At 41.7% G+C, this 22,356-nt stretch overlaps 1 protein-coding gene across 11 annotated transcripts in view; it reads right to left on the bottom strand.

The window, feature by feature from the left end:
- Positions 1-22,011, bottom strand: part of LOC131246468 (pentatricopeptide repeat-containing protein At5g18950) — a 30,109-nt gene extending 8,098 nt beyond the window's left edge. For 2 of the 11 annotated variants that reach the window (XR_009171385.1, XR_009171383.1), the window contains exons 1-5: positions 20,139-22,011; positions 12,873-13,433; positions 5,750-6,192; positions 635-718; positions 487-537 (exon numbers count right to left, since the gene is read on the bottom strand). Coding sequence is in view for 2 of the 11 variants with exons in the window: in XM_058246633.1 (XP_058102616.1) it covers positions 20,168-21,961 (1,794 nt within the window). In the remaining 9 variants the exon portion in view is untranslated. Of the gene's footprint in view, positions 1-486; positions 538-634; positions 719-5,749; positions 6,193-12,472; positions 13,434-20,138 lie in introns of those variants that run through there. The other 9 variants (XR_009171390.1, XR_009171391.1, XR_009171388.1 and 6 more) reach the window with 8 other exon arrangements.
- Between the last annotated feature and the right edge of the window lie 345 nt (positions 22,012-22,356).

Below are 22,356 nucleotides of genomic sequence, written 5' to 3'. Positions count from 1 at the left end.
AATTGAATGTGGTCAAGCCACATGTTAGTTGCACTCAGAAATTCTGCATTGCCAGCTGCAATAGGTCATGAGAATCAAGGCCCAATAAGTAGGGAACTTTGCTAGCTTGGTGCATGACTTGTGCAGTGCAGATGCTGCCCCATATGAAGAGGTGTTGGATCCATGTGAAATGGCTCATTGTCATCACAATCTGGCAGTTGACAGTCCAGATGACTTGAAAACCCAGAAGTTAAAAGTGTTACATCACCATGCTTTAAAATGTTTCACAACCGTCATGCTTTAGGGGATAGTAGGAGGTGAACCATGGATCAAGAACCAAAAAGATAGGGTTGATTAATTTCTCTATATTGAATGGAATGTACGTGTGGATAGATGAATGAATGTGTGTATGAGAAAGTTAAAAACATCCTAGATCATGAGTTACACAAAAAACAAGCCAAAGTAGAAAGGAAAAAAAAAAATCAAAGAAGAACAATGATTCCATACTGATAGAACTGTTTCCTAGCATCCAATTCTTCTGGACGATCATTCTTGAAGCTGATGCCCAAGGATTATTATTTGTTAATAGCTATAAAGAAGATAGAGTTCAAAACCCCAGCTGAATTAGAATTCCAAGTCTCTGTGTGGCGAATACCTTACACAAATATCCAAGCATCTGAGTTGGGAACTCCAGTTTTACCGAATGATCCAATTATTGTAGGTTGTCCATATCTATCATCTATATCACGAAAAAAAAAAAAAAAATTTGCTAGTACTCCTTGTTAAGGTACAAAACAAGAACAAAAAGGACTGAATCACAATCTTTGCCCCATATGGCATAAATGGAATAGAAGTCTTCATCAAGGATTTTATTAACCTTTTTTAATTACAAGAACCCAAATACTGGCATGTCGGAGTATTTTCCAGTAGCAGCAAAGGACCCACGACTTCAGGTTCCATTCCCTCCAGCTTCCCTTGAAACTGGTCTACCCAATGAAGACGGAATTCACAGAATTCCGTCTTCATTGGGTAGTTGAATTCAACCTCTATGTTGATGTAGCCGAATTCATAGAATTTCTAGAATTCTAATAGAAGCTTCATAGATTTTCTGAATTTATATAGTTTTGTGAACCAAGTGGAAACATAACAAGAAAGAGAAGAAGCAGAGAGCCATCTAATCCTGGTGGCCAGTTTACCTCTGCTACTGTACACAAATTCGATGATCAAGACCATTGATCTTGATCTTTCATGCAGGAGATAGAGACCCATTTCAAGTTTTTGACCGTTGGGAAACAGAGCAGGAATGTAAGGTTTAGAATTGTCCAGAGACTTGAAAGACAGTGATATTACTTTTGTATGATAGTGGTATTGGTGTGGCTTTGGGAAGGCTAGCAAATGCAAACTGAGACCAGTGTATATTAACATTGCAAGAGACATTTCTGAGTAACATTTGTTAGCTATAACTCTAACCACATTTCACTGGAAGAATTCATTATCCTTCATGTCTATCTTATTTGTTGGATTCAAATCTGCCATTTGCATTAAGGGCCTACCATTGGCAAAAAAGGGACAGCATTTGATGGAAAAAATGGAAGGGCCATGATGCATTCGGATGCGACAATGTCCTGTTGCAGCATGTCCATGCCAGTGGGCCCACAGTGGTAATTGTCACATGATGCACTCCGATGTCTGCGACAGAACACTTCTTTATAACCCAAACATTGATCCATAGTTTCTGACAAAATCAGCATGTGAAATACCCGGTAGCTGTTGGATCCATCGCCAACCAGTCCAAGCTCAGCCATATAAGGCCTGGCACAACCATTGGGGCATCCAGTTACCATTATTACTACTTGAGGCCAACCTATAACAACAAAACACCATTTTCAAGCGTCTGGGCGACCCTATGGAAAGACAGGTTTGATGCCTATTTTCTGCTCATTTTGAATTACATGATAATATTCAGTGTTCGAGTTGTCGGTATCGCTACAAGTTTCGCTGGCCGGAGATAAAGATATAATATCGTTATCGCCGATAACCAGAAATGCAGGGAAAAATGGGGAAATATGGGGGAAATGGTGAAATTTTTCAGTGAAACTTCAGGACATGCCTATATACACATATTTACATATTCAGGAATGAAAATTTTGCAAAAAGAATGCATTAAATTAGAAGTTTCCATTTAATGAGGGCCAAAAAGTATGCTTTGTCGTAAGAAATTACTCAAATAGTAACCAAAATTAATTTATATAATACAAATGCAAGCTTACAACAATTAAGACGTGCAAAAGTAAATGAATTGAAAAAAATACACATTTTTGGCCATGTTTCATCCCCACATAAAGTGACGAGGTGGCTCGTAATCATTGTCCGGATCCCGTGGCAGTTGAGATCAACTTTATGTGGCCTATTGTGATTTATACATACAACATGATGGGTCCATGTAAATAAAGGGTGGATGTTATCTCCTAATTTGTTCCCTCTGGTGTAGCCCATTTAATTAATTGATCATCTTGATTTTTAGAAATTTGAAGTAAAATTCACAGTTTCATAGGATGGACGGGTTAGATTTTACTTTATGAATGCATGTGCATGTGCGGCCCCAGCCTCATCCACGACAGTGCGGTCTTGATTGTGGGGCCCAACTTGATGTATTTATTCTATATCCATGCCGTTCATCTGTTTTTGTATTTAATTATAGAGTACTGGATAAAAAAATGAAACATATAAATTTAAAAGCCCACAGGTGGATCCACATATCAGCAAAGTAATAGTTTTCGAATGGGGTGACTCATTTCCAAAGATGTGGCATTTCTGAATGTTATCCAGACCGTCCAAATTGTTAGGCCCGTGGTGGATGGAGCATAGCCCAAATATCATAAAGATTAAACGAGTCTAACTGTTGATTGATGGTTACAAAATGGACAGTTCAAAAATGCATCTGTTATCAGTCAGATATTCAATCTGCAAAATCAGATGGTTAAGATCAAACGTAGTCTTATTTCAGTCCATGGTCGATCAACAATGGGACCACCATTGGGACAGAATCTATGCAACATGTATATTGGAATGTGGATGACCCATCACCACAGGACAAATGCCATGACCTATTCAAATATCAATTCGGCAAGAGTATGGTGGTAGTTCACCACATTCTCTAAATTGGGGTTGATTCATCCACGGTGGTAACAACCCTAATCCCAAAATGACATTAATGGAATGATCCTAGCAGTCCAAATGGTGTATCCAAGCGAACCGTTAACATTATTGGTGATCTTGTCCATCACTCCTTTCACAATTGGCCCACCGTTATACGGAGTGGATAGATCTAAAGTTCAAGTGGACCCACCGCAGAAAACTGTGAGATCAGTCACACCCACCGTTGAAACATATATAAGGCCCACCATTATGTATTTTTAGATCCAGCCTCTTCATGAGTTAACATAGAGATAGATGACGTGAAAACAAAAATATAAGCTTGATCGGAAACTTCTGTGCCCCTAAGAAGTTTTGAACGGTGGATCACTGTCCCCATTGCTGGGGCCCACTGTGATGTTTGTGAAAAATCCTCCCCATCCATCCTTTTTGTGAGTTCATTTTAGGAGATGATGCCAAAAATGAACCATATCTAAAGCTCAAGTGAGCCTCAAACGTGATAATTAAACATCCACAGTTGAAATATTCGTGGGGCACAGAAGTTTTGATTCATGCCAATATATTTGTTTTCAGTTCATCCCAATAGTAATGACGTTATTAACGGTATGGATAGCATTTAAACATCATTGTTGAACCCAGGAAGGTTTCAACGGTAGGAATTTTCCAAACTACATTTTCCTTTAGTATGGCTCACTTGAGCTTTGGATACCATTCATTTTTTAAAACTAGTCCTAAAATAAAATCACAAAACGGATGGACGGAGAGGATTTCTCACAACCATCACAGTGGGGCCCACCTAAGCTTACAGCGCTGGAACAGGAGGAAAGGCTTCCGTAGAAATCCGCGTCCCTGATCCACGCGCACGGCAGAAACGGATTTGGCTACTCCCCTGCCGTGCTCTGTGGGCCCCATCACGAGGTATGTGTTTCATCCATGCCATCCATCTATTTTTGTAGATAATTTTATAATATCAAAAAAAAAAGAGATATATCCCAATCTCAATTGGACTACATTACAAGAAACAGTGTTGAATGAACTTTGACCATTAAAAACTTTCTGGGGGCCATACAGGTTTTGGAAAAACCTGATCTTTGTTTTTTCCCTTCATCTGAGTCTTTATGAGCTAATTAACAGATTGGATGTCAAATAAACAGTACAGTGGGCCTTAGGAGGATTTAAATGGTGGATATCCAATCACTACTGTTTTCCCGTGGTGTGGTCCACCTGAGTTTTAGATCTAACTCATTTTTTGGATAAAGCTCTAAAATAATATTTCAAAATTAATGGACAGCATGGATACAACAGATACATCATGGTGGGCCCACGAGCACCGACCTGCACCCTCAAAGCCGTGGTGGGGTGTCTTTTGAAGACCGTCTGCACCGTCGAGGCTCACCTGTGGGGTCCACCGTGATTTAAGTATTCCATCCACTCCATCCATCCATTTTAACAGATAATTTTATATTTTGAGCTTAAAAACCAAGCATATCCAAACCTCAAGTAGACCACACGATAAGAAACAGTATGAATTGAACATTTACCGTTGAAAATATCTTGGGGGCCACAGAAGTTTTAGATCAAACTTCTATTTGTTTTTTCCCTTCATCCATGTCTGTGTAATCTTATGAACAGGTTGGATGAGAAATAAACATCACTGTGGGCCCTAGAAAAGTTTTAACAGTGGAAGTTATTATTCAAACTGTTTCCAATGGTGTGGTCCACTTGATCTTTTGGTACACTTAAATTTTGGTCTCAACCCCTAAAATAATATGGAAAAACAGATGGACCGCATGGATATACCAGATACATTCTTTGTGGGCCCAACACAGTGTACTCGGTACAATAAGTCCCTACTGAGTAACCAAGTACGCAATCCCCATTCACGCCTCGATCCCCAAATTGCGATAAAAACCCCCAAAATCCCTCTCCTGTTCGAAAATTTTCAAAATTTTATCTGTTCCCACCGATTTCTCCGGATTTCCAGCCCGAAAATCCTTCTCCCTCATCCCAAATCAAAAGAACCCTCTAATTTCGAACAAGATCTCCGCCCACTAGTGGAATCAAGAAGCTGCAGAAGATTTTTGGATGGAAAAAAAAAAAAAAAAAAGAAGAAGAAATTTTCGGGGTTGATCTTACCGGAAATGCCGATTTGCACTCAACAGCAGCTGAATTCGCGTCTTCCTCCAAATCCGGGCGCAAAAAAGGGTATTTTTTTAATCTTTTTTTGTGATTTTCTCGCCGACAACCACCCCTTTTATCGATAAAAGTGGGTTGTTGGCTACAGTTCCCACCCATGGTTGGTGGGAACAGTGACATATCGGCGTGATATCGAAAATACCGATAATATCGGCGAGATTTCGGCAATACCTGGAAGCGACACGAAATATTGGGGTTTCGGTGTCGTTGCACTGGCGACAGCGATATTATCGGCGATATTTCGATAATATCGCCAATAATTTGAACACTGATAATATTTACATCTAAGTTAAACACACCCACATGCCACACCAAGGATTGACTATAAGGCCTCTAACCCCATTGGAAGAATTCAACAACGCATAGTTAAATAGTTAAAAGAAACAAATGAATCAATCGAAGAAGATCCAGATTTTACCTGTGGAGCTTTATCCAGTCCTTGATGACCACTGAGCGATCACTATTTCAAAACTGTGTTACTTTCACACAACAATGCTTGTGAGGCCCTCGCCAGTTCCTCATCATCATTGACAATGTATATATAAAAAGGTCATTAATCACAACAACCAAAGAGTAATAACAGTACCATCTCTAATAAAAGAATACTTGGGTATTTTTAGATCTCTATTTTTATAGGGTCATTGGTATAACCACCTATATGCAGCCCATAAATCAGATGGATATGATAGTATGATAGTCTGGTGATAGCTTCTCATAACCTCACTCACTCTGTGGACTGTCCTGCAACTTACTTATTTTGGATTGACGCGTCACGTGAGACATCATATTCTTCCACAATCATTGGGTTTTGGATTTCCAGCAACTCAACATATGTTTGAGAAAGCCTCCATATAAAATAAACTGAGAAATATAGACCCAAAGATGGAAAATAAAAGAAAAGAAAACCTATAGAGAATGCTAGTGTATTATATTTATAGTGTGTCCTTTTAGTGTAAGTACATGTGCACACTTCCCTATTCCCCTGCAGTGTACTATATGCTTTTTCATAATAAAATATTATGTGTTAGGGCATGCAAGCCTAACACACATCATCTCTCCAAAACTCTCCTCCTCTCTCAATATTCTCATCTCTTCTTCACATTATCCTCATCAAATCTTTTTCTACTTGGTATCAGAGCAAGTTCAAGGCATTCCGCATCCAACAGGTTGAGAGGCGACACGTCACCTTGCTGACGTCAGCAGCCGTACGGCTGACGTCAGCGTTGTACGGACGCATGGGCTCTGCTTGAGCTAAAAGTTTAGGGGTTTGATAGATCTTGATTTTAGAAGATTTGTCATGATTTTTTCAGAATTTATTGGACCTCATTTCATGGTATTTTGGGCGAAATAGAGAAATTCGAAAATCGGTTCCAGATTCCGTTTTTCTTCGATCTACCTCAAATCGGTAAGCTTTTCTTCGGTTTCTTTGCTCAAGATGGACTGAAATCTTCCTCCCATGCTATCCATGGTGGATTTTTTACTTAAGATCAATGTTTGAGAGGTTTTTAACCTCAAATGGGCATGCGGCTGGGCCGTTTTTCACTCGGTCAGGCCCTATTTGACTGCGTTTCATGGTATTTTTGATGATTGACATTTGTTTGAGGTTTATCTCTTGTTATGTTGAAGGATTGAGTGAGATAGAGTTGTTTGAATCAATCTTTCTTGGCATAGGGGGTCTCTTGGCATAGGTTTATTTCTCTTGGACTCTATTATGGCTGACAAAGGGCCCTCATCTCTTGGCATAGGGTCTCTTGAATCTAACCCCTTGCAGATTACCTCCATTAAGTTGAATGGTGACAACTATCTTCAATGGGCACAATCTGTAAAAGTATTTTTAGGAGCCCGTGACAAGTTGTCGTATATTTTGGATGATTCCTCAAGCTCTACAGATGTTACCTACAAGTCTTGGACAAAGGAGAATTATCAAGTTATTGCATGGTTGTTGAATAGCATGGATTCCTCGATTAGCCACTCAGTGATGTTTTTATCCTCGGCTAAAGGCATTTGGGATACGCTTCATGATATGTTCTCAGAATCTCAGAATTTTTCACGGGTATTCCAGCTTATTCAAGAAATTGGTCGGTTTCAACAAAACTCCAGATCCTTAAAAGACTACTATTCGATGCTTCGGGGTATGTGGGATAAGTTGGATATGTATCAGCCTCTTCCTTCCAAATGTAAAGAGGATCATGAACATGCTCATAAGCAACGGGATGATACTCGTATCATGCAGTTCCTCGCTGGGTTGAGTTCTGATTATCTTCACGTTCGCGATCAGGTTGTTATGCAGGATCCTCTTCCCCCATTGACGACAGTCTATGCCATGTGTCAGCGTACTATGATCTCTACTCTTCCTTCTCATTCATTTGTGCCACCCGAGCGTTCGGCACATCTTGTTGGCGATCAGTACTCCCTTGGTCTTAAGGTATCATCCTTGAGCTCAGGGCGCATTTCTGGTTTTGGTGGTCGTGGTAGAGGCCGCGATCTAGATCGCAGTCGCGGCGGCCGTAGTCTTCGTGGTCGTGGTGGACGTGGACGAGGACGTGATGGTTCCCGCATTTGTTCACATTGCGGTGGAACTAATCACACTATTGATTATTGCTGGCAGCTACATGGTCGTCCTACGTATGCCGCTACTTCTGTTGCTTCCACTGTTGCTTCTAAGACACAATCTTCCACCCCGACAGCTGAGTAGTCTACTTCAGGGGAGTCTCTTATTATTTCTCGGGCGGCATATGATGCCCTTATGCGGCTTCACATTCGGGATATTCCTGAGCCTTCTCACGCAGCTTCGGCCCAGTCAGGTACCGCCCTTCTTGCATCATCCTCTCCTACCTCCTGGGTCATTGACTCTGGAGCTTTCTCCCATATGACTGGTAAGTTGCAATTCTTTTCTTCTTATTCTTCTTCTTCTTCTCCCACTCAGTATGTCACAGTCGCAGATGGAACCCAATCTCCCATCTCTGGGATTGGTTCCATCCCTCTCTCTTCTTCCTTGTCTTTGTCCTCCGTATTGCATGTGCCTCGTTTTCCATTAAACTTATTGTCTGTTAGCTCTCTTACTAAATCACTCAATTGTTCCATCACCTTCTTTCCTTCTTATTGTTTGTTTCAGGACCTACAGACGAAGAGAGTGATTGGTGGGGGGCATGAGCGAGGAGGCGTTTATCTTCTCGATGATACACCTGTTGCCGCTTCTAGTACCCTTTCTCTAGATCAAGAGTCCATGACTCGGTGGCATTGCCGCTTAGGCCACCCATCCATTGCTAGATTGAAACTTTTATTTCCCTCCTTACCTGTCACTAAACCATTATGCTATGATATTTGTGAATTGTCTAAACATCATCGTGCTACGTTTCCTCCTAGCTCTTCTGGGAGGAAATCTCAACCTTTTCTTCTGGTTCACTCGGATGTTTGGGAACCAGCTCCGGTTACCTCGACTTTTGGATTTAGATATTTTGTTACCTTTATTGATGATTATTCCCGCATGACTTGGATTTATCTTTTGAAATCTAAAAGTGAAGTATTTGATGCATTTAAAGTGTTTTATCATGAAGTGTGCACTCAATTTCATTGTTCCATCAAATCCCTCCATTCTGATAATGGGGGAGAATATATGTCTACTGCCTTTCTGTCCTTCTTGCAGGAACGTGGTATTTTATCTAGGACGTCATGTGCTCGGACTCCTCAACAAAATGGTATTGCAGAACGAAAGAATCGTCATCTTCTTGACGTTGCTCGCACCCTTCTACTTGGTATGCATCTACCCAAACATTTTTGGGGTGATGCTCTTTTAACTGCTACTTTTCTTATTAATCGTATACCCTCACGTATTCTGTCTTATAAATCTTCATTTACTATTTTGTATCCTCATGATAACCCATTTCCTCTACCACCTAAAGTTTTTGGTTGTACATGCTTTGTTCAAATTTTGGATGGGAGTAATGATAAACTTAGTCCCAGGGCGATTAAATGTGTCTTTATAGGGTATACTCGGAGTCAGAAAGGTTATAAATGCTTTGACCCATTGACTCGCAAGAAATATGTCTCTGCCGATGTCACCTTCTTTGAGGATCTTTCTTTTTTCTCCTCTCCAGGTAGATCCCTCTGTGATCCTCTTGTGCGTCAGGGGGAGTATAACTGTTATCCTCTTTCCACTAATGATCATGGGAAAACTCCTCTCCCCTCTATTCAGCATCTTGTTGGTGATATGGTTGAGCCTAAGCCTCTGCGGGTGTATCAGCGTCGAGATAAATCTTCACAAGCTCAGTCATCTACCCTTCCGCTTACTTTGGATGTTGGTTCAGGTGACTCTCCTAACTCGAGTTTAGATCTTCCCATTGCTTTGCGCAAAGGGTCACGATCTTGTACTCAACACCCCATTAGTAATTTCGTTTCATATGATCATCTTTCACCGTCTTTTCAGTCGTTTGCAGCTTCCCTTTCATCACAGACTATTCCTAGATCTCTCTCACATGCTCTTCAGAGTCCTGATTGGACAAAGGCGATGATGGAAGAAATGTCTGCTCTTGAGAAGAATCATACTTGGGATCTTGTGCCACTTCCTGTAGGCCATAAGCCTGTTGGCTGTCGATGGGTTTATACAATCAAGTTTCTTCCAGATGGCTCAATTGATCGCTATAAAGCTCGTCTTGTTGCTAAAGGTTACACCCAGACTCATGGTGTGGATTACTTCGAGACATTTTCTCCAGTGGCTAAGCTTATTTCAATTCGTGTTGTGCTCTCCTTGGCCATTAATTTATCATGGCCCTTGTTTCAGCTTGATGTTAAGAATGCATTTCTCCATGGGGATCTTACAGAGGAAGTTTACATGCATCAACCTCCTGGCTTTGTTGCTTCTCACAACCCTGCACTTGTATGTCGGTTGAAGAAGGCTCTTTATGGACTCAAACAATCTCCACGTGCATGGTTCGAAAAATTTAGTCAGGCTCTCTTGGAGTTTGGCTTTGTTCGTAGTCATGCTGATCATTCTCTCTTTATATGTCGTCGATCGACGGGCATCATGGTTCTCATTGTCTATGTGGATGATATTGTTTTGTCCGGTAGTGATTCTGCTGGAATGAGGGAGGTCAAAGATTTTTTGAAGACCAAGTTTGAAATCAAGGATCTTGGTCCTCTTCGTTACTTCCTCGGAATTGAAGTTGCTCGCTCATCATCCAAATTGGTCTTGTCACAACGAAAATATGCGCTCGATCTTCTCATGGAGACCGGCATGTTAGGGTGCAAGCCTGCTACCACTCCCATGGATACTTCACAGAAGCTTCGACCAAATGATGGTACTCTCCTTACTGATCACGAGATTTATCTAATACTTGTATGCCGGATTTTTTACCTGACTATTACTCGCCCAGATCTCTCATTTGCGGTGGGGGTTGTTAGCCAATTCATGCAAGCTCCTCGTGCTTCTCATCTCACGGCTGTCTACCGCATACTTCGGTATTTAAAATCAGCCCCGGGTCTTGGCCTCTACTTTCAGTTGCATGGTCATCTTCATCTTTCTGGCTATTCCGATGCTGATTGTGCAGGTAGTACTTTTGATCGCCGCTCTACATCCGGCTTCTGTACCTTCCTAGGTGGCAATCTTATAACCTGGAAGAGCAAAAAGCAGCCAGTTGTTGCCCGGTCCTCAGCTGAAGCTGAATATCGTGCTATGGCTCATGCGACATGTGAACTTGTGTGGCTTCGCAATCTTCTTGAAGAACTTGGCTATCCTCCTTCGGGTCCTATTCCTCTTCACTGTGACAATCAAGCGGCTATCCATATTGCTCGTAACCCAGTTTTCCACGAGCGAACCAAGCATATTGAGGTTGACTGTCACTTTATTCGGGAGAAAGTTGCTTCTAAGGAAATTGTCACTCCTTTTGTTCGATCTGGGGATCAACTTGCTGATGTTCTTACAAAATCCTTGAGTCGAGTGCTCTTCATCGTGTTCGTGACAAGTTGGGCATGATCAACATCTATGCTCCAACTTGAGGGGGAGTATAGAGAATGCTAGTGTATTATATTTATAGTGTGTCCTTTTAGTGTAAGTACATGTGCACACTTCCCTATTCCCCTGCAGTGTACTATATGCTTTTTCATAATAAAATATTATGTGTTAGGGCATGCAAGCCTAACACACATCATCTCTCCAAAACTCTCCTCCTCCTCTCTCAATATTCTCATCTCTTCTTCACATTATCCTCATCAAATCTTTTTCTACTAAACCAACATCAAAAAATTCCAGAGAAAAGAAATTAAATAAATACCAAGGACGAAACTGGAAGGACAGAAAAATTAAATTAAAAAATAGGAATATAATAAATTAGTAAACCATAATGAGATGTATCACTGCTTTTTCTCTGATATTAATTGAATTAATTAAATTAGTAAACCATAATGAGATGGAGGAGTAAATAATCAGCATCTTGGTATAATAGCTTGACAAAGTCTTGCCTTCAATGATTTTAGCTTAGTATAGAATTGATTCTGTTCTACATCTGATATTAGTGTGACTTCCCTTACAAATTAATGTTGCTTCCGCATTGTGTAGAGGGTATGAGGAAACAATATGCATCAGTACCTTTTCCTTTGTTAATCATACCCAATAATTAGATAGAAGTATGCATCTAGTCACTCAACAGCATAGGGAAACTTACCCATGGTTCATTGATCTGGCCCTATGATCTGGTGGACCCTTATGTAGATTGACCATGCTCCCAAAAATATACCCAATAGAACAACCCGAAGTCTACAGGGCAGGGTCTGTTGTAACAACAGTAGAAATGCCTGCAAAGTCACAGGTCCCTTTGCCTGCCCTTTCCTTTGGAAACAGCTATTGGCAGCATAATTGCAATGAGCTTTCAGAGTATTGGGGTTAAAACAGGGTCCATTTTGAAGTATAGGACTGCAATCAGCCCCAGCTCCACAAGCATAATCAATTGTCTTCTGGAGAACTGCATCACACGACTCAGAATTACAAACACACCATATAGCACCTGAGCTAGTAGCCAAGGCCAAGATGATCAATAAAAGAACTAGAACAGCCATGAATGGTGCAGAGGAAGAAGAGAGATGGAGAGAACTCAATAGTTTTTTTTATTTTGAGAGAGAGAGAGAGAGAGAGAGAGAGAGAGAGAGAGAGAGAGAGAGAGAGATTGGAAATTGTTGAATCAAAACAGATGAGAAACCAGAGGTTTTCTTTTTAGCACAAAGAGAATGCTGTGGGAAATGGAAATTTCTAGAGAAGACGATAGACTAGGCGTCTTATCAAACACTTTCAGTGCACTTTCTACACACACATTTCACATAGAAATTGATAAGTGCAGTTCCTAACTCTAGCCCATAGTCAATTCCATTCTCATCTATGTAGGAATGCACCCATTTCTACACACATTTCACATAGAAAAGATTGCACAGAGAGAATGTATTAAGAACGCTCATCAAAATGGACTGGTTGGGTGTCTCTGAATCCATACATGCATGAATGATATATATGCAAATGAAAGAAGGTTAGAAAAGAAAATGAGAAGATCTCTAACCTGAGCAGATAGTCTTCCACCATCTCCACAGAAATCCCACGCCACACACACACAGCGGCTGCCACTGGTAACCAACACCTGCCGTTGAAACTAGCAGACTCACGAGCAGTCCCTGCTCCGTCTCTGCTCGGCCCCATCGCCGTTAACAGTGCAACTGCTGCACCTCCGAAACCCTAGGGATTCGAAATCACTTTCCAACCACACACAACTAGTTCCAGCAGTCCACCTCCTCCTTCCAAAAACCTGATTTCATCTCTTCTCCGGCAACAAGATTTTTATCCATGTGCTCTGCTGGGAGCAGACACTATTCCAGCAACCCTTGCTTCTGGCCTGGCCCTCCATTATTTCTAGCAACCCACCAGCTGCGGCAACTACCGCCTCCAGCAGCACTACCAACCGCGGCATCAACTGATCGCCCCATCTTCGTGTTAGGCGGGATTTACAAAGGGAGAGAAGAAGGAAGAGAGGGAATTTATAGCAGACAGAGAGAGTCGGTTTTGGGAGAGGACATCTGAGCCGCTGATGCGTGCAAAAGCTTGCTTTCGAGTAAAATCCCTAGATCTGAAAGAACACAGCAAAAAGCAGGAGATCTCTCCCACTTAAAAAATCAACGATCAGAACCTCAGAAATCGCAGATCTTCTAAAATCAAAATGTCTTGATCAGGCAAAAAAAGAAGCACAGATCGATTGATATCCCTTCCGATAAGGTAAACACAGCTTCTATATCATCGATCAAAGATCTAGGCTGCGGAAATCACAGATCTTCACAACTAAGAGCTTCCGCAGCTGAATCTGCTTCTATTTCAGCCGATTGAAGATTCTGAGTTCAGAAGACACGTATTTTCGCATCTGCGAGCTTTCCAGGTATGAATCTCTCGATTAAAGATCGGAAATTGCCAGAAATATGGAAGGAGAGATCGAGAGAAAAGGAGCGGAGACTAGTGTTTCAGCTCTTTTTTGGGAAATCTGAGATTTTTTTTTTTCTACGCTTTTTATAGCGAGCAGAAGGAGCGAAATGAAAGGAGCGGACACGGAATGGCGAAAGGGATAGAGGCCATATGTGTGGAGTGCCGGTCTCATTTCTCCCTAAGAGGAACTATGCCGTATTCTACGAGTGAAACATGTACTGTAAATTTCCCACACATTCATGTATGGAGCATATACATGCCCTCATGTGGATGTGGGGCATGGCAAGGAAATAACACTACTTGGATGATATCAACCGTTAATGAATTTGGCGGGTGGATCATTTCTCTTAACCATCCATTGGAAACCATAACGAGATGGGCCTGATCCAAACTTGGCCACCATGATCATTTCTCTTTTAAACCTTTTGGACTACACCCATGAAGGGCAGACTTTTGGTCTCAGTTTCTCACCAACCGAGGCAAAATGGCGGACTTTTGGCCTCAGTGTCTCACCAACCGAGGCAAAAGGGCAGACTTTTGGCCTCAGTTTCTCACCAACCGAAGCAAAAGGGCAGACTTTTGGCCTCAGTTTCTCACCAACCGAGGCAAAATGGCAGACTTTTGGCCTCAATTTCTCACCAACCGAGGCAAAATGGCAGATTTCTGGCCTCAGTTTCTCACCAACTGAGGCAAAAGGGCAGACTTTTGACCTCAGTTTCTCACCAACTGAGGCAAAAGGGCAGACTTTTGGCCTCGATTTCTCACCAATTGATGCAAAAGGGCAGACTTTTGCCTCAGTTTCTCACCAACTGAGGTGAAATAGCAAACTTTTAGCCTCAGTTCCTTGGCGACCGAGGCGAAAAGGCAGACTTTTGGCCTCGGTTTCCTAACAACTATGGCTAAAAAGTAAACTTTTAACTTTAGTTTCTTACTAACTGAGGCAAAATAGTAATCCTTTAGCCTTGGTTTCTCACCAACTGAGGTGAAATGGTAAACTTTTTGTCTTAATTCCTCACCAACCGAGGCAAAGGCGAAAAGGCAGACTTTTGGCCTCGGTTTCCTAACAACTATGGCTAAAAAGTAAACTTTTAACTTTAGTTTCTTACTAACTGAGGCAAAATAGTAATCCTTTAGCCTTGGTTTCTCACCAACTGAGGTGAAATGGTAAACTTTTTGTCTTAATTCCTCACCAACCGAGGCAAAACGGTAGACTTTTCGCCTCAATTTCTCACCAACTAAGGCAAAATAGCAAACTTTTAGCCTCAGTTCCTTTGCAACCGAGGCGAAAAGGCAGACTTTTGGCCTCAGTTTCCTAACAACTGAGGCTAAAAAGTAGACAAAATAGTAATCTTTTAAAATGGTAGACTTCTAGTCTCGGTTCCTCACTCACCGAGGCAAAATGGTAGACTTTTCGCCTCAATTTCTCACCAACTGAGGCGAAATAGCAGACTTTTAGCCTCAATTCCTTTGCAACCGAGGCAAAACTATAGACTTTTGGCCTCAGTTTCCTAACAACTGAGGCTAAAAAGTAAACTTTTAACTTTAGTTTCTTACTAACTGAGGCAATATAGTAATCTTTTAGCCTCAGTTTCCCACCAACTGAGGCAAAACGGTAGACTTTTAGCCTCGATTTCTCACCAACTGAAGTAAAATAGTGAACTTTTAGCTTCAATTCCTTCAGAACCGAGACAAAAAAAATGAACTTTTAGCCTCGGTTCCTCAACAACTGAGGCTAAAAAGCACATTTAGCCTCCATTTTTTGAACTGAGGCTAAAAAATTGTGGCTAAAGGCCCACTTTCTTGTAGTGCATGCAGCCCTAAGTGCTGAGGGGCCCAAAGTGATGTTTGTGTTATATCCACTCTGCCCATCCATTTTTCCAGCTCATTTTATGGGCACAAACAAGAGGAAGATCCAAAACTCAAGTAAGCACACCACAAGAAACAGTGGAGATTGAACGCCCAGTGTTGAAACCTTCTTGGGAGCCACATGAATCTAGATTTGGCTTATATCAATATTTTTCCTTCATTAGGGTGGGCATCACCTTATGGAATGTGCTGAATGGCATACAAACATCACAATGGGCCCCAAAAAGGTTTTAGCCCTGGGTGTTTCCATCCCCCATTGTTTCGTATGGTTTGACCCACTTGAGTTTTGGTTCTCCCTCGTGTTTTGGCTCCAAAAATTAGCTAGTGAAACAAACAAACGGAGTGGATATAACACAAACATCACGATGAGCCCCACAATCCTTATTAGGGGTGTCAATGGGCCAGGTTAGAGCTGGGCCAAGCTCTTTCCAAGCCCAGCCTGAATTTTTCAAGATATGCCCAAACACCGCCCGGGCTTATGACGGGCCAAAATAGTCGAGCCCGAGCCCAAATCCGCCCATTCCTATATGTGTGTGTGTGTGCGCGCGCGCGTGTGTGTGTGAGAAATGCTCACACACAACTAGTTGGACCATTTAAATTGGTCTAACTAGTTGTGCATTAAATGTCAAAATTCCTATTTTCATTCACATGTAATGCACCACATGTGAGAATATGTGACACTGAGTTTTACATAAGTATGTTGGAAATTATGTGTTATAGATCCAACCCATTTATCAAATAGAGCACGCTAATGAAATTTTATGTACTAAAAGTTAGTAAATTGTCATCACCATTAGAGCCACATATGTAACTTAAATCTGGACTATTGGAGTAGATTTCTAACAGTTCACTTTTATTGTAGATGATATCATGCTATTGATATTTATTTATTTTTCTCATATTCTTACAATGGATCCTACCCAATTAACGGACCGGATTTGCAAGATACGTTGCGCATCACCTAAATATATCATATTTGTACAGCTTCTTTAGTGGTCCCATTATTTTCTCTATAAACATTTTGCCTCCTCCTTTCTCTCTCTTCATTTAACCTTTTTTTCCTCTTTTTCCTTATTTAATGCTCTCCCTTCCCTATACGTTTAGAAACAAGTCGTAAGCAGATTAGCAAGTGACATGTGACATCACTTAGTTATGCGGGGGCCACCATGATATGTGTTGTATCCATACTGCACATCCATCTGGAGAGATCATTTTAGGGCATGAGCAAAAGTATGAGGCAAATCCAAAACTAGAGTGGACCCCACAACAGAAAACAGTGGGGAGAGTGGCGCCTACCGTTGAAACCTTCCTAAGGTCCACCATGATATTTATTTGAGATCCAACCTGTTCACAATATAACAAAGTGACCTTTAGAAACGTTTCAACGGTGGGCATATTTTTACCACCGCTTGATATGGTGTGGTCCACTCGAGCTCTTAGATTTCCATAGATTCACGTTTGAAAGAGGTGTGAAAAAATCACTTCACAGGGAATGTCAATTGAGTACTACCCTTGGTCACGAGCTTGGAATGTGTAGGGGTCATGGGTTGCCACCCTGATGTATGGGATTTATCTATAGCGTCCATCTACTTTGCCATATCATTTTAGTATATAGGCCCAGAACAGATGCGGATCCAAGACAAATGGACCACACAATGGGGACTAAACTTTTACTGTTGAAAACTTCTTGGGGGCAACGAAGTTTTGGATTTAGCTGATATTTTTGTTTTCCATTCATCCAGGTCTACGGGACTTTAGAATCCGTTGGATCGAAAATAAACATCACAGTGACCTCTAGGAAAGTTTCAACGGCGTGCATATTTTTACCACAGCTTGATATGGTGTGGTCCACTCAAGCCTTTGATCTACCTAACTTTTGGTCCTATACTATAAAGTGACGTGGGGAAATGAATGGACTGTGTGGATAAAATCCACACATTATGGTGGACACTTAAAGTTGTAACACACAATCCGCATCCATAAACAAGGTTATGAGATTGACACCCTTTTAAAAGAAATAAGGACGACTTTACTTACCAATAAAATATGAGAATGTAACGTCTTACCCTCGTCCTTTGTGGTCCCATCATAATGTAAGGGGTTAATCCACACCGTCCATCCATTTTATCAGATAATTTTAGAGGATTAAAAATTAAAAAAATTAAAAAATTAAAAGAGAGAGAGAGAGAGGATAAGGCCCATGCATTATAGTGATCCACTTGTGGCTTGGATTTGCCTCTTTTGGGTTCACGCCCTAAATAATCTAACAAAATGGAATGTCGGCTTGGATAAAATCCATACATCATGGCGGGCCCCACATAGCTCTCTCTAGGCCAAGAAAGACATTCGTTTGGACGCGGATTTGCTACTTACAAGATGAGTAGCGAGACTTGGCACTAAACTAACGTCACCTAGTTCTTAGGGTCCCACCATGATGTATGTTTTGTATCCACACCGTCCATCCATTTAGAGAGATTATTTTATGGCATGAGCCAAAGAATGAGTCAGAGCCAAAGCTGGAATGGACCCCTCCACGGAAAACAATGGAGAGGGTGACACCCACCATTAAAAACTTCTAAGGGCCACAAAAGTTCTTGATCAAGCTGATATTTGTGTTTTCCCTTCTTTAATGTCTATGTTATATTGTGAACAGGTTGAATCTCAAATAAATATCATGATGGACCTTAGGAAGGTTTCAATGGTAGGCGCCACTCTCCCCGTTGTTTTCTGTGGTGGGGTCCACTCCAGTTTTGGATCTACCTCATACTTTTGCTCATGCCCTAAAATGATCTCTCCAAATGGATGTGCGGTATGGATACAACACATATATCATGGTGGGCCCCACATAACTTAGTGACGTCACATGTCACTTGCTAATCCGCCTACGACTCTTTTCCAAATGTATAGGGGAGGGAGAGCATTAAATAAGGAAAAAGAGCTTAAATGAGGAGAGAGAAAGGAGGAGGCAGAATGTTTACAGAGAAGTAATGGGAACAATAAAGAAGCTGTACAAATATGATATATTTGGGTGATGCGCAACGTATCTTACAAATCCAGTCCGTTAATTGGGTAGGATCCATTGTAAGAATATGAGAAAAAATATTTTTTTTTTATTAATAGCATGATATCATCTACAATAAAAGTGAACTATTAGAAATCTACTCCAACAGTCCAGATTCAAGTTACATGTGTGGCTCTAGTGGTGATGACAATTTACTAACTTTCAATGCATAAAATTTTATTAGCATGCTCTATTTGATAAATGGGTTGGATCTATGACACATAATTCCCAACATACTTATGTAAAACTCAATGTCACATATTCTCACACGTGGTGCATTACATGTGGATGAAAATAGAAATTTTGACATTTAATGCACAGCTAGTTAGACCAATTTAAATGGTCCAACTAGTTGTGTGTGAGCATCTCTCTCTCTCTCTCTCTCTCTCTCTCTCTCTCTCTCTCTCTCTCTCTCTCTCTATATATATATATATATATGTGGAGAGAGAGAGGTGGGAAAAGAAATAGGCGAATAATGTTGCAGCATGTGTCATCTAGGAACACAAGAGAGCATATGCAGAAAAAAGGCAAAGGGTAAAGAGAAAGATGGTGGTGGACCTATCGGCACAGCTATTCTTGGTGGATCAGGCACAAATAAGCACAAATTCAGTGGTTTTTGGCTTAGAAGTGGGCCCCATGGATGATGAAGGCATTGAAGTGGGAAGAATTCAAAGAACAATTGGCAGTGACAGGTGTGGCAGAGGCAATCCAAGCCTCAACCACTCCTATCCAGAGGAATTTGGTGCAAGTCTAATGCTTATAGATTGTTTGGGTGTCGTAGACGCACTCCTTCATGATTGAAGGGACAAAAGTAGGTTTCCACTAGAAGTCACAACAGTGACTGCAGGCTTGCCACTATGTGGAAGGCCGAAGGTCACTATAGATGACCAGTTGAGTATCAAATGACTTGGCAAGTCAGCCCTGAGTCAAATGCAATTCAGGTTCATCTCGACCCAGTCACCCAGTTGGTGACTGGGCCGGGTGGACTCGCCCAACTCCCAGGTAGACCAACCAAGTTCGCGAACTATAACTCATATATATAATATATTTATCTCTATGATATATAATGAGAGCAGCAATGGCAAAAATTTGCCCACAATTAGTTTTGGTAGCTACCAAGTAAATGGTTAGGATTGTCTAATGACTTTTGAACACTCAAAATGAGACCAGAATGTTGCAGATAACAACTTTAAGGAATAATAATGACATTTTTGTTCTCAAAACAACTTAATTCTGTGTTTAAGGTGCAGTGCATTTCCACATATTTCATCTAACAATCCTGAGATTGTTCAGGTAACCATGGCATTTTCTTTCCTAACTATGAATGTCTAAATGTAGAGAGCTCTAATCAAATTGAATAAATTTTTTAATTTAAATATAAATAATAAGGCATAAGCAATACAAAATCCCAAGAAGGAAGGCGGCACATACGTTTCCCATTAGAGGACAGGAGGGAGAACTCAGAGGCTGAAATTCCTTCCCAAGATCTCCTTAAGACATTCATCAGTTTGGTATGAATTCCTGCAAATTCGACCGACAAGCAACCCAAAAAGGGGCACCCCAGGAGTGTAGCCCATCCCAAACATAGCATCCAAAACAAGTAAAGTGTCATCTGCTCGATCTTCTAAACAGAGGCATTCTACTAATCTGTTAAAGGTGTCTTCTCGGGGTCTTTGCTTGCTGTCTAACATTCTTGCCAACCACTCCATGCCTTCCGTAGCATCACCTCGACCACAGAATCCAGTTATAATATAATCATAAGTACAGATCAATGGCTCCAGACCCTTACTCAGCATATCATTCAACAACTCTATGGCTTCTTGCACATTCCCCTCCTCGCAAAGGCCCCGGATCAATGGTGTATAAGAGGAAGTGCTTGGCTGCAAACCTGCTCCCAAGAGCTCACTGTAAAGACCCATAGCCTCAACTGTCTTCCCATTGTTGCAGAATCCCTGAATCAGAGTATTGTACGTAATGACGTCGCGACCAATACCCTTCTCCAGCATTTCTTCAAAAAGATGGTATGCAGCGTCCATCCTTCCCTGCAAACATATACCGGCAATCAGTATATTGCAGGTCACCGTGCTTTCTCTATAACCTCGATCGCACATCTCTGTATACAGCAACCAGGCCGATTCCAAATTACCCAATTTACAGTATCCATCGATAAGGACGTTATACGTGTATTCATTCGGAATCAATCCCTTCCCAATCATTTCAAACCAAAGCTTACAGGCATCATCCATTCTACCCATCTTGCAAAGCCCATCAATCATCGTTGTATACATCACCACATCAGGAGCATACCCTCTCTCCTTGAGATCATTAAAGACCCGGAAACCTTCTCCACCCATACCATTCCTGCAAAGCCCGTGGATAATGCCCTGATACGTAAAAACATCCGGGGCTTGGTTCTTCGCAATCATCAGATGTAGAAGCTCCGAAACCCTCCCATAGTTCCCTTCTTTGCTGAACTCGGAAATCAATCTGGTGAAAGAAACGACCTCTGGCATCGACCCACTTGCCACAACCTCCTGAAGAAGCTCGTACGCCTCCAATAACTTCTTCTCCTCACAGAAGGCCCGAATCAGACAACCGATGGTTGCGACATTACCCGCTACACCAGACTCCATCATCTCGCCATACAACTCCCACACGAGATCAGTCCGTCTCGCCCGGAGAGAAGCTAGCAAGACCGCATTCCAGACCGTAAGATTCATCGGAGATCCAACCTTCTTCAATTCAGAAAATGCGTATAAGGCCTCTTCAATCTTCCCCTCTTTGCAGATACAATTTATGTAAGTCTCCAAGGAAGCAGGTTCGGCTCGACATTTTGTCGAACGCAAGAGGGTCGTTGCAGCATTCATGGCCTTGGCATTGACAAGAGCACTGAAAACAATATCGAAAGATTGCGCATCCGGCGGGGAGCGATTCTGGGAGCAAAGCCATTGGAAGAATCGAAGTGACAGCAATATGTTGTTCTGATGCTTGAAGATTGAGTTGATGAAGTTGGGGTCGGAGAGATCGAGGGAAGGGAAATCTGATAGAAGGGTGGTTTCCCATCTGGGTTGGGTTCGGATCGTTTGGCAGACCCTTTTCGCGATCTCGGTGTACTGTTCTTCTAGGGTTTGTTCTTCTGGTCCGACGCGTCGGACGGAGAGATTCCGGATCTCATGGAAATGGGTAGGGTTTTGGAGCTTGCGGGCGTTTTGACGAACAAAGGTGAGGATGGAATGAGAGGGAGGTTTGCCCATTTTCCCTCTGTTTATCGCTCATCTGAGACTGACCGTTGAAGGGAGGTTTTACTTTCGTACAGACATTGAGGTTGCGTGCTGAGTAACTCAGTACGCGTTACTCAGCACGCTTTTGTAGCACTGAGTAAGGACGCGGATTGCGTCCTACACCCACCCGTCTCCAGCTGGGAACGGGCAGGAGCTTTGAGTGGCCAAAGTGATATATGGGTCTCATCCACACCGTCCATCCATTTTTTCTATCATTTTAGGATACAAATCTAAAACTAAGGCAAATCCAAGGCTCAATCGGACCACACCACAGGAAGCAGCGGTGAAAATGATTCTAACTATTAAAACTTTTCTACGGCCCACCATGATGTTTATTTGCCATCACCTATTCATAAAATCCGCATCCC

The sequence above is a fragment of the Magnolia sinica genome, chromosome 5, assembly GCF_029962835.1.
Source record: "Magnolia sinica isolate HGM2019 chromosome 5, MsV1, whole genome shotgun sequence".
Lineage (NCBI taxonomy): Eukaryota > Viridiplantae > Streptophyta > Magnoliopsida > Magnoliales > Magnoliaceae > Magnolia > Magnolia sinica.
The sequence above is the reverse complement of the archived record's forward strand: the minus strand, read 5'-3'. Positions and strand labels throughout refer to the sequence as shown.